Source organism: Hippopotamus amphibius, chromosome 17 (genome assembly GCF_030028045.1).
Source record: "Hippopotamus amphibius kiboko isolate mHipAmp2 chromosome 17, mHipAmp2.hap2, whole genome shotgun sequence".
In the NCBI taxonomy this organism is placed as follows: domain Eukaryota; kingdom Metazoa; phylum Chordata; class Mammalia; order Artiodactyla; family Hippopotamidae; genus Hippopotamus; species Hippopotamus amphibius.
Genome location: NC_080202.1, coordinates 53,258,349 through 53,270,694, shown reverse-complemented (window position 1 = coordinate 53,270,694; position 12,346 = coordinate 53,258,349). Strand labels below are relative to the sequence as shown.

The following is a 12,346-nucleotide window of genomic DNA, read 5'->3' as shown; positions in this document are numbered from 1 at the left end:
ATTTAGTCTGATCAGTCCTGAGGATGGGACAGCCATCAGACTATTTTGATTTTTGAATAGAATGTCTCTGGCAGAAGACTCAGGGATAGAGTAGAGATCTCCAGGCACATCAATCTGTACGAGTCATTTGAAGCATACAGTCAGAGGTGAAATACATACACGAGTTGGAATTAGCAGGAATCTGTAAAGAACGTGAGGGTCAGGAGGGTCTCTCCCAATCACTCAGCAAGAAAGAATACACTAAAACTCTGTTCATCTTCACACCTACACCCTCAGTGCCTGGAGCAGTCACCCATGAGTGTCTGTTGAATGAAAAAACTCTGAGTTGAGGACGCATAGCCAAAATCAAACAGATAGAAAATCTTCTCTGTTCCTGAACCATTCGGAGTGAGGGTGGTGGTGGGATTGGAGGGGAGGAGAGCAGTAAACCAGAATTACACACTGTTCCTGACTTTAATCCATTTGAACTTTTATTTTCTACAGTAGATTTTCTAATCATTTCCCCCCGCCCATGGACCAGTGTTTGCAGTCTAGCAAGAAGATAATTCAGAAATTTCTGTGTGTCAGTTAATGAAAATGAATTCCCAGTGGGAAGGCTGTCTTATTAATACTGTGATCTGTCACTGATGTGCACAGGTCCTTTAAACTAAAGAAGCTTAGGTCCCAGGTCTTCAGAAAGACACCGGAATAGCGCCAAGCATCATTGCCTAAATGCTTGGTCTTGCTCTCAGCAGCTCCTTTCCACACCTAACCCATCTCATGGGCCCAAGAGGCTGCTTTGTTTCATTAGCTTCTGGCAAAAATATCCAATGACTCAGCCCTACAGGTGCGCTTCCCGACCTCTAGAAGGTAGAACACCTGCCAACATATTGTAAGCAGTCGCTAGGTACTTGCTGAAAGAATGGTGTGGCCTGTTCCTCATTCTCAAGTACCATCATCTGTCATCATGCAAAATGGCACATTGACCAGATTAAACTACAACTACATGTCCTAAGCAAGCCCCAAAGTCTGTTTTCTCCAGTAACATTTTCCAGGTACATTAAAAACTATTCCCGGTGGTGTTCCTTTCTCTAGGAAGCAGAAGTGAGACTGGTGAAATTCTTGCCTGAGATTTTGGCCCTGCAGAGGAATCTAGTGAAACAATTCCAGAATGTTTCAGAAATTGAGTACAGATCCATCCGAGGTTTCATTAGCTGTCACAGTTCAGGTAGGACTCTGCTCTCATAGGGGATCAGGGCTACCATGTTGTGGTTCAAAAGGATGGGTCCAACTGGGGGGCTCCAGTTCAGAGCTAGTGGGTGCTCTGTACCCTCAGCTTGTAGCATGAAGCAGCGGGTGGTGTGAATCCCGAGGACACATCAGAGGCTTTGGCTGTAGCAGACAAATCCCTCCCCCTCTCTGGTTCCTCAAACTCAGCTTTAGTTTAAACAGCATTTAGAACATGCTGGTGATGGTGTGAAGGTAGGGGTCAAAGAGCAAGGAACTCTGTTGGTTTGACTTAGACGGGGTAGGTGTTATCTCGGAGTTCCTGAAAAATGTTTTGTTTGACAGATGGGATGAAGCAGTTATCCTACAACAGAATCCATATCTTTCTGTCGACATGGAACAAGCTGAGGCGATCACTGGAGACCAATGGTAAGTGTCAGATCCCCTTTAACGCTAAGCATTTCAGGGGCACCTCTCTGAAGGCCTTTTCTGTCCAGCCTAACTCTGCCTGTTCCACGTCTGCACAGTGCCATGCTGTGTGTATCTAATGCTGGATCTGTGGACCCTTGGTGCGGGGTCTGAGATGAGTGCGTAACATATCAGGAAGAGCAAACCCTCAGTCCTCTTGAGTCTATGAATATGGTAGCAAAAAGGAGTTGAGGACATTTGAAACTTGTCAGCATGTAAAATAGAGGTGGGAGGCAGAAGCACTCCTGGTGCCCAGCTCTGTTCTGTTGGGGTGGCTTCTGCGTTGCCCCTGCTCCCACCACGTAGGACTCCTGCTTCTGATGCTGTGAAAGAAAGAGTAGGGAGGTGACTGCCCCTCTGTCATTTAAAGGTGAGATCAAGCTCCCTAAAGACTACTGCAGCTCTGACCTGGATCTGGACACTGACTTTGAAGTCATCCTGCCACGCCGCCAGGGCCGGGGCCTCTGCTCCACTGCCTTAGTCAGCTACTTGATTAACCTGCACAACGAAATTGTCTACGCGGTAGAGAAGTTCTCCAAGGAAGACAACAGGTGAGCACACAGGCCCACAGCAAGGGACGCCCTTTCAGCCCAGGAAGTCGTTTCTGAGGCGGCACAAGCATGGAAGCAGGGTCCCTAGGCACGGGGACAGCAAGCCAGGCTTCAGGTCCTTCTCGAACAGATACCTCTGCAGCCACGCTCACAAGTGTCACAGATTTTCATGTCCCTTCACCTGTGCAGCTCATGGCAGCATCAGATAGGAGCTGACTCTGTATCACCAGGCCCCATGCACCTGACTGGGGCGCTGAGCTTTGTCTGTCTATCTGTCCCCCAGCTACTCCGTCAATGCCTCCGAGGTCGCTGACCTGCACGTCATCAGCTACGAAGTGGAGCGGGATCTGATTCCACTGATTCTCTCCAACTGCCAGTACCACGTGGAGCAGGGCGGGGAGACTTTGCAGGAGTTTGACCTGGAGAAGATCCAGCGCCAGATCATCAGCCGCTTCTTGCAGGGCAAACCCAGGCTAACCCTCAAGGCAAGGCTGAGCTGCTGTATTGATATGGTCAGCACGTCTGTTTTGCAAAAGTTGCCCTGGGTGTGGCTTTGATCACAGCGGTTTCGAAGTAAGAAGGCAGTGAGGAGGGATCCTCTGGACCCTTCCTCCACACCCCCAGTGTCCATGACCACGCCTGCCATCGGGGCCAATGGCCCTCTGGAGCTGTCTATGCACCTGGCTCCACACCTCAGGGTGTCTGCAGGTCTCAGTGGACTCATCATCCAGATTTCTCTGCTGTAGTTAGTGGCACCAGCAACCACCCACACAAAACCTCATTGTTTTCCCCTTTTCCTTTAGTCTGCACACACAGTCTGTCATCTACACCAAGAGGCGCCCCCATTTCAGCACCACAGCCCGCTGCTGTAGTTCAAAGCATCTGTCCTTAAGTTCCACTGCTACATTAACTCCCAACTGGTCTCTGCCTTCAGGCTCTTTAGCCCACATTTCTTACATCCAGATCTGTATCCCCCCACCCTGTTGGACAGCCTTGATGTGCAGCCCACTACACGTGGCATGAAAGGCCCTGTGGCCTTGCCCTGGCCCTGTCTCCAGCCACTCCCCCACGTTGAATCCCATGACCTCACACACTGGGTCACTCTCCCTCCCCTGAACACACCCTGCACTCTCCCATCTGTTCTTTACCTGGGCTGTACTTGCTCCTTCCAGGTCCAGTCAAGGGTGTGGTATATTTATGCTCCTTCCTGCCCATAGTTAGGCTGTGAACTGTTTGAGCTCAAGGCTGCTTTTAATTCTCTCTGCTCTCCCTGTAAGCAGAGTGCCCCCTCATTCAGTCTGTGCTCAGTGTCCCAGTGGGATGTCCTCATGACCTGCTTCCCCCAGTGTCCGCAGGCCACAGTATTCTATGTGGCAGTCAGTCCTGCTTCGCCACGGAGGCCAGGCTGGGTTCCTCCTGTCACTGTTTGCGTAAATTACATGTTAAACATGGACATCACGTGGCAACAAGGAGCTTCCTGCTTTGCCTGGTGATGCACTGACTAGCATGAGACTACATTTGAGTTTCTGCTCAAGCATATATTGTCATCTGGTGGAAACCTCCACCGTGGATTCCATTTCTAAAGCTTTTTTTCTTTCTTGCTTTAGGGAATACCCACTCTGGTATACAGGCGTGACTGGAACTATGAACATCTCTTCATGGACATCAAGAACAAAATGCCACAGGTGATGATGGTCAATCTTATCTGCACGTGCCTCTGTCTTATCAGCGTGTTTCCACCCATGTTAGGACTCTTCAGCCCTCACTCCAGGCATTTGCCGTGAGCACCAAAGAGTTTCAGGGCCTCCTTACATTCTGAGCCCAGTTCTCTTTCCAGAGGGCAAGCAGGACAGCAGAACAGCAGCAGTTTTCTTGTTGCATATAAACAGATTGAAATCATGTGCTTGTAGTATTTTAGCAATGATGTCATGACTGTGTATGCTGATGCAAAAGGTCCAGAGAACTTATTCCTGCTTTTGTGATTTACGTGTTTTGTGTGTGTGTGTGTTGGGGGGCGGGGGGCGGGGCAAGGTCTGTGTGATGTGTATGTGTGTGGTGTGTATATGTGTATGTCCATCTGCACATCCTCACAAAGTTGATTTGAGGATACAGTGAGTTCATCTCCCTTTCTCTAACATACCTAAGTACTGCTGACACTTAAGCACCAAGTGTTAACTACTGCTGTTATTAGAGAGTCTTCCCCATTCTGTGGCCTTGGCAGTGAAGAAGGTAAGCACTCTTATGAGGTAGCGGTGCACAGGAAGCCCCAACTGTGTACCCTGTCCTGCTTTTGACTTCCTAGAGCCCCCTCCCCAACGCGGCCATCAGTGCCATCAGAGGACAACTTCAGTCCTACAGCGACGCCTGTGAAGCTCTGTCTGCCATAGAAGTCACATTGGGGTTTCTGAGCACAGCTGGAGGGGATCCAAACATGCAGTTAAACGTGTATATCCAAGACATGCTGCGGATGGGTGATCAGACCTCACAGGTTTCAAAGGTGGGTCTCATGTCAGCCTCTCTCCAAAGGAAATCAGCATTGTCCCCCTCCATCCTCTCCCCACTTCCTACTGGGATACCACCACCCAGGGAGTACCGATCTAGGCAGCCCCTGAAAAGGAGGAGAGGCGAGAACACCCCCTCCCCCCGCCAGTGTCCAGTGTAAACAGAACACACTGATGGGAGAGGCAGAGATGTGCCCAGAACCTAAGGATCTAGACTCGGTGCCACAGATATGCGGAGGTGTGCCTGCAAACTGCATGCCGCTGGCAGACCCTGAGATATTGCATTGGGGAGAGGGCTTTCCAAGATGTTCTGAGGCAAGGAATTAGTGGACAAAGCAGAGGTGGCCTCCATAGTGAGGGAGGTGGAATCAGTGCAGGACCGAGTGAAAACAGCACCTCCTATTCAGGAGTTCTGTTCTCTTTCAGGCCTTAAACAGATGCCAGTTAAAACACACCATCGCCCTCTGGCAGTTCCTCTCTGCTCACAAGTCTGAACAGCAGCTTCGACTGAGAAAAGTGAGTGCGGCTCCTCCTATCCACCTGCACCGAGGGAGCCACAGGCTCCCTTCCCAGGCTTCCGTGCATCATGTGTTCTTATTTCATTCCAGGAGCCATTTAGGGAAATCAGTGCAAGGTACAAAGTTGAACTCAGCCCTGAAAATGCTAAGCTGCTCAACACATTCCTGAATCAGATTGGCCTGGATGCCTTCCTCCTGGAGCTTCATGAAATGATGATCTTGAAGCTAAAGAACCCCAAGACTGCAGAGGATTTCAACCCTGAGTGGAGGTACGGGCTTGCAAGCCTGCTGTGCAAGGCACACACACAACACTCTGCTGTGTCTCCTGAGATCTTCCGCTGACATGAAAATCGTTCTTCTCTTACTGCAGAATTTGGTTTCCTGCTGATTTACCATTACCCACTGCAAAAGTCTTATATTCTCATTATAACAAGTGGACCGCCTATGTCAGACAGATATGCATTTTAAATTTCATAGAAAAATCTACACCAGTGTATAGTGTATAAGAATGCCCAACATTGGATATTATCCACCTTTTATATTTTTACCAATCTAATGGCCCAAAAATGGTGTCTTATTTTTGCTTGTATTTTCCTATTTACTGGTGAGGCTGAAAATATTTATCAGCCATTTGTATATCTTCCTCCTAATTGCCTCTTGATATCCTTCACTTATTTTTCTTTGGGGCTGTTAGTCTTTTTCTTAATCTTTCATCTGTTATGTTACAAATGCTCTATCTCAGTCTTTAATTTTATGAAGCCGAACCTGACAGGATTTTCCTACAAGGACTCTATAGGAAAAATATACCTATGAGGGTCTTATCCCAAGGTTATAATATACTCTCGCATGTTTTGTCTTTGTGCTTTTATAGTTTTAAATATTACATGTTTTGTTAACCAATTTATTTTTATGTGTGGTCTTAGGTAGGGATTTAACTTTACTGTTTTTCTAAATAGTCAAACTCTAGTGTCTCTCCTTGACACGCTTCATAATTGCTATTTTCCTCCATTATGCTACGTGGCATATGCCTATTTATATTTGTATTCTTTGAACTTAATTCAAGACGTCTTTACTCTCCTGAACTTTTAGTGTTAGGGAAAGAAGATCCCTTTTCTAGAGAATTTGTGATCTTTTTTAATGCAAATCATGAACTGGAACGCAAGCTTCTTTTGAATGACGAGGCTTTGTATTTTGTATAGCAGACCTATTACTAGAGTGCTTAGAACCATCTGACTGGGCCCTCATCAGGGGGGCTCCATCCCTAGAGCATGTGTGCTGCAGGGCTGGGAGCAGCCGGGATATACTAGCACCTTGAACCCAGGATTCTAGAGCCAGCTCAGTCACTCAGCAGTTGGTTGACTGTAAGCTGACTCGCAGTATTTCTGGCCTTTAAGAGCACCTTGGTTCTGTGATGACCTGAAAAAGTGACCAGTGATGGTCTCCTTATGTCACATGACTGTTTAACAGTGTCTCTTCTTCGTTGATTTTTCAGCCTGAGAGACACGCTGGTGAGTTACATGGAGACTAAAGAGAGTGAAATTCTTCCCGAAATGGAATATCAATTCCCAGAAGTGATACTGCTTTCCAATTGTGTCTCTGTGTGGAAAACGGCTGCTGAACTGAAACGGAATCGACAAAGGAGATAGAATTATTTCCTGTCTCTGCAGGAGACTTGGACAGAGACGGCTCTTCCCTTCTCACCGGTGGGATGAGTTCCTTCATGGGCTGTCACATTTGTGTGGCCTTAGAAGGAAAGCTGTTGGCACAGCACTAAATTTGAGACCAAGATGTGCTGTCTCAGCTGACAGCTTTTTGAGAGCCAAGCTGTATCAGGACGTGTATATTGTGAAACTATCTCCTCATATTCTGAATACCGTTCATTGGGAAGTGAGAATTGAAGATTACATGAAACTAGAATAAACCACCATCCTCTACATTCCAGGAGAGACCAAAAAATAGCTTTTCAGGCTATTTTTTGGAATCTGTGTCTCAGGCTTCCTAGCCTCTTACCATGCACGTACCCAGCCCACCAGGCCCTTCTTCCTCAGACTACTACATAGTGTGAGGAGGGAGGGAAAATGGGGTTATTAATTTTTGTTTTCTTTTCTAGTTTATTCTGCACTCACAAAAGAGAATCTGGCTTTCTTCTTTCTTCCATTCCTTTAAATTCAGAGAATTGTACAAACATTTCTAGGTTTCCAAGAAGATATGAAAAAGTACCAGACTCTTTTTGGTCTTCTCACAAAGACAAGTCAGGGCATTCTGTGAGCGCCTTAAGAACTAGCCAGCCCTCACCCAAGCCTGCAAATGAGTCACAGCCACATTTCAAGGGTCAGAGCCCAAAAGCCTTCACTGTGAAGCGCACTGGGCCAAGAGTCAAGGACACTTTTGGTGTCTTAGTTTCCTCATCTACAAAATGAAGGGACTGGATTGAAGGCCAGATTTCCTTGCAGTTCTAGTATTCTAGTAAATTCTAAATGAAGGTTTATCAGTGTAAACTTGGATCAAAGGCATGGTTCTGGGGGAAGATTTTGCCCCTCTAGCATTCTGCCAAATAAATATGCACTCTAAACGTGGTTTTGATTTCCCCAAGTGTATGACTATCTGGTCTTTGTTTGGGTCGGCATAAAAACAGACAGAGAGAATATAAAACCAGTCAAGTTTCTGAAAAAAGGAATAATCAACGCACCCTGATCTTGTGGTGCTTTTCTCGCTGTACGTCTTGTGTCACTTTTTTCAAAATCTACTTGATGCTTCTGACCTCTCTGGACTAATTTTTATTCCTGTTTAGCTCGGCACCTGTTAGTCCTGAGACGACTGTTGTTTACAAGTCAGAGGTAAATGTCTTTCATACACATTTTGAATGAGTTGATGACTCAATCAACTTGAAATTGGGCCCATGGAATCAGGAAAGCTACAAAAATAGAAAATGCTTGCCAGGGACACCACTGGAAGGAGCCGTAGAATAATCTGTGCTCCATTTCCATTATCGTGGTTTCTCTTCACCATGTTTGATGAAGGGGAGCACAGGGATCTAGAATTTGATACAATATCCACTTGCATGTAGTAGTGACCTATGACTGTTGAATCAGTCTATGCAAAGGCACTCTGCTGTGACATCAGCTTCCTGGATTGTGCATTTAATGGATGTGGGAGTTGGGGAGTTGCCTGTTCATCGCTTCAGTTTGCACTTGGAACTCCCTTGATACCTCAGAGTTGGGATGGAGCTGGCCAGCCTGTGAACGCCTCCTTTGGGGGATGGGGTGGGGGGTTTCCCCCCACTTTTAAGAAGGGTTTTTGTGGTTTTCTGATGAAGATACGTTGTTTTGTATGCTATGCTTTCTAAGTGTTAATTGTCATTATCTAGCATTACTTGTTTGTACAGAAATACACTGGCCTAGGACAGGCAGATATAAATTTTGTTATACTTGTCATACCTGTTTTAATAAATTTAAGTTTTGCTGCTAAAGAATCCTCTCTGGAGAAGAGGCTTTGAGAAATGGTTTCCCGTATTCATGGAGATATCCTTGCAGGGGTGTCTATAAAGGGAAGGTTCTTGACAGAAGACATACACTCTGGTTTAAATGTGACAGGGTAAACTTTTCCTCTGGACAAAATGACAGCAGAGCTGAGGTGGAGTTTCACACTGCTCCCTGGTCGCCAGGCTCAGGGCCTAGAGCTTAATCCTAGAGGGCTGCCCTCCCACTCCCTGCCTAGCAGGACTTTCCTGGAGGATAGCAGAGTTCCAGCCAACCATGAGTGAGAGCTGACTCTGTCAGGGGCCTGGGTTATGGGATGGGAAACAGCTCCTCCAGGAAAGAAAATAATGACACATGAGAGAGAAACAGTAAGCTTCCAGCAGCCCACTTTCGTTTGAGTGGCAAAACACTGCTTAAGGGGAAAACTGCATTTTCTCTTCTAAAAAGAAAAGGTTTCTCCAGGAGAGAACTCCATGGTCTGAAACTGTAGCAAGGAGAAGAGGCGCTAGTTCGCGAAGGAGACGTGCCTCCCACTGCCTCATGTCTTCTTCCCCACAACATCTGTGTCAAGACCACCTGCTGTCCCTTCCTCAGTAGCTCCTCACTGACCCTGAGCTTCCCCTCCAGCCCCGCCTACTCATTCTTATTTCCATTCATAGTCTGGACTTTTCTGGACCTTTCCTGCCGCACAGTTCCTTCTGCTTGCAGCCCAGGAAGAAACAGTCACTAGCTAAGTGGTGACTTAACCTGAAAATCTTCACAACTAATCACTGCTTCCTTCTTTTTAAGACCTTACTATGTGTGTAAATTATTTACTTTTCTTCAATGGCTGTAGGATTTCGTCATGTGTTAACTGAGACTGTCGTAAGCTATTACCGTTACTCCTAGGTTCAGGCAATTCCAACCCAGAAACAAACTTCTAGTGGTAAAGAATCACTGTGAAGAAAGGGCTTTGCTCAGCAGGTAAAGCTACCCATGCCCAGCCCTGCACAAGGGCACTGCTACATCTCCGACTTAATATGTCCGCGCTGAGTGTAGGGTCGCTGTATCAGCTGGGCCTGGAGAGACACTGAATGAGGAGGCAGAAGAAGGAAGCCTGAGGCCTTGAGCTGAATGACAGTCCGTCCATGATCAGCATTTATATCACTTCCTGCTCTTCCTAAACCCCCTGGTCACTAATTAATCCCATGCTCAAACATCATGAATCCCATCTCCAACTGGAAAAACACCAGGAAAGTGCCTCCTTCCAAGAAAGCAAATGCTGACAAGATTCACACCTCATCAGACTGAAGTGTATTCTGGGGACAGCAGGACTGTGCTTCCTTCTGAGGAGCTGGGAGTGTTCTGGGAAGCCACCTGGGGCAAGAGCAGAGAGAAACTGGAGGGGAAAGGGCCTAGCTAGAGCACATGGAAGCCGCCTCTGTGACTGCACGTCCTATAAGGACCTGCCTTCAACCCTGCTCCCCTTCCTTCACACCTAGACCCACTCAGAGTGTTCCACGTTCCCCAGCATTCCCTCCCCGTCACCACGCCTGTACCCTTAAGCACATCAGAACCTCAACCCAGAGCACTTCTCCCTCCTCAGCACCCAATAACTGCCTCCATCCCCAAAGGCCAGTGAATGACTCCCGATGACCGAATCCAAAGGCCTCTGCATCCTGACTGCTGTAACACGACAAGGCTGACACACAGTATGGCCCAGGTGGACCCCAGAGTAAATCTTGGCCCTCCCACATGCCAGCTCTCTGACCTTGGGCAAGCCACTTGACCTCTTTAAGCCCCAATTTCTCCATCTGTAAAATACCCCGCAGGGCTGTGGTAAGAAATAAGAGTGTGGGTAAATCACAGCACAGTGCCTGGCGTGTAGTGAGTGCTCAAGAAACGGTCCTCATCCCTCTCCCAGCTGATTACTTACCCATATTGCATATGGCATTTGACCTGCCAGTGGTTAAATGCCATGTGAAGGCTTTGCTGAACCTCAGACTCCAGTCCTAGTCTCCTGTATTTTCCTCTTGAGGTCTATATTCAGACTACATTACTTATCCATATGCTTCTCTGAACTCCCCTAGTAGAACATAAGCCATGGGTTAAATTGCTGCACTTCAGCCTAGCTGACGGCCTTTCAGTACATGAATACACCAACCTCTTTGCTACCTCAGACCTTTACATGTGCTGTTCTCTTTGCTTGAAATCCTCTCTCATACTCACCCTCAGCTCTCCTCTTACCACCAGTCTAAACAGGCTCCCATATTACTTTCACTCCAGCACTTGCAGTTCCACCACAGGGAAGCTGTAACCCCAGCATTTCATGTGACACCTGGCACAAAGAGAATGGAATTACTACTCATTCAATTGAAGAGCAGGGGTCAGTCAATGTTCCACAGGTTGTCCCTAGTTAGTCTTTCTGCTCACTGTCGTGGCTCGAGTGTGGGTTGGAAAAGAATTTGCAGACACAAAGCAGTGTAGGAAAAAGTAGGTTTATTGGAAACAAAGAACAGAGAGAATGGGAAAAACGCTGGAAAATCCGCGGGAGGACTTCCTGGCAGACCAGGGAGAGTCGACCCCTTCGTGGGCTCGCAGCCAACTTTTATAACCCCTAGACAAAGAAAATTCCTGCTAGGAGAATGGCATGAATTGATTGGTCAGTGTGCCATAAAGCAAAGGGTGTCATTAGGCAATAGGCCAGGATCCTATATGTTGAATACCTTCCCTAATATGGAGTCGTGTTGTCAGCTAGCCTAAGTCAAGAAATATAGCCTAAGTTAGGATACCAGTGCTGTTGGGGTGGGAGAGGTTGAGCTAACTCTGGAACTGAGTTGCTATGGGAGTCGTGCTCTGGAAATGAGTTGCTAGGCCATAAATTAACTCTGACTTTGGTTTAAGTCTCCACACTCACCAAGATCCACCTGGGCAAACTTACGAGTATGGCCCCACTAAGGACTGTGTCCTGTCCTCAAAAAAGAGTCACTGAAACTGAGGTCAAGGTGCCACGTAAACGGCAGATGCTTGGTGATGGCGTTCAGGACACATTACCCCAGAATAGGGCACCTTGGTGTATTGCTTTTAAGCCGGAGAAATTCGAGAAAACGGCAGAAGCATCAAGCTCGCTCCTGCTTCTTTCATTTTTCACTCTAAATCTCCCACGTGAAAGGTCCCCTCCCTGTACCAGGAGGGAGAGAGACATTCTCATCACCAGAAACAGGGCGTTTAGGGCCGAGAAGGTGAGCAAACCTCCATCCGGTTTCACCATCTACTACCCACAGCCCAAACCCCTCTGCCTTCTCAATTCTTAACAAATCGTTTCTTTATCCAAAAGCTAGAAAGCTTCCCGCTCTGGTCACTTCTTTCGGTCTCCACTCTCCGGTGAAAGGTCTCGTATACATGTAGAAATTCAGTAAAATGTGTACACGTGCTTTTCTCCTGCATATCTGTTTGTCAGGGACCCTGGAAGGGGGACGCCTCTCCTCACCGACGGCTGCGGCGGAAAAGTTAACTCTGACGGTCGGCCGCCTCTGCTCCCGCGCCGCTAGTCCCCAGCCTCCGGCCACTAAGCGGCGGTGTTCGGAACCCCACGGAGGACCGCTCTGGCGATGATGCGGCCCGGCGCCTGAGCGCGGCGCTCC

General features: G+C 47.5%; 1 protein-coding gene across 3 annotated transcripts in view; it reads left to right on the top strand.

The window, feature by feature from the left end:
• RNF213 (ring finger protein 213) overlaps positions 1–7,528 on the top strand; it is a 110,906-nt gene extending 103,378 nt beyond the window's left edge. For all 3 annotated transcript variants that reach the window (XM_057715054.1, XM_057715055.1, XM_057715056.1), the window contains exons 62-70: positions 1,075–1,207; positions 1,552–1,635; positions 2,045–2,225; positions 2,509–2,710; positions 3,833–3,910; positions 4,528–4,722; positions 5,153–5,242; positions 5,335–5,513; positions 6,737–7,528. In XM_057715054.1, the coding sequence (XP_057571037.1) occupies positions 1,075–1,207; positions 1,552–1,635; positions 2,045–2,225; positions 2,509–2,710; positions 3,833–3,910; positions 4,528–4,722; positions 5,153–5,242; positions 5,335–5,513; positions 6,737–6,890 (1,296 nt within the window). In that variant the 3' untranslated portion in view covers positions 6,891–7,528. The remainder of the gene's footprint in view (positions 1–1,074; positions 1,208–1,551; positions 1,636–2,044; positions 2,226–2,508; positions 2,711–3,832; positions 3,911–4,527; positions 4,723–5,152; positions 5,243–5,334; positions 5,514–6,736) is intronic.
• Positions 7,529–12,346: the final 4,818 nt, after the last annotated feature.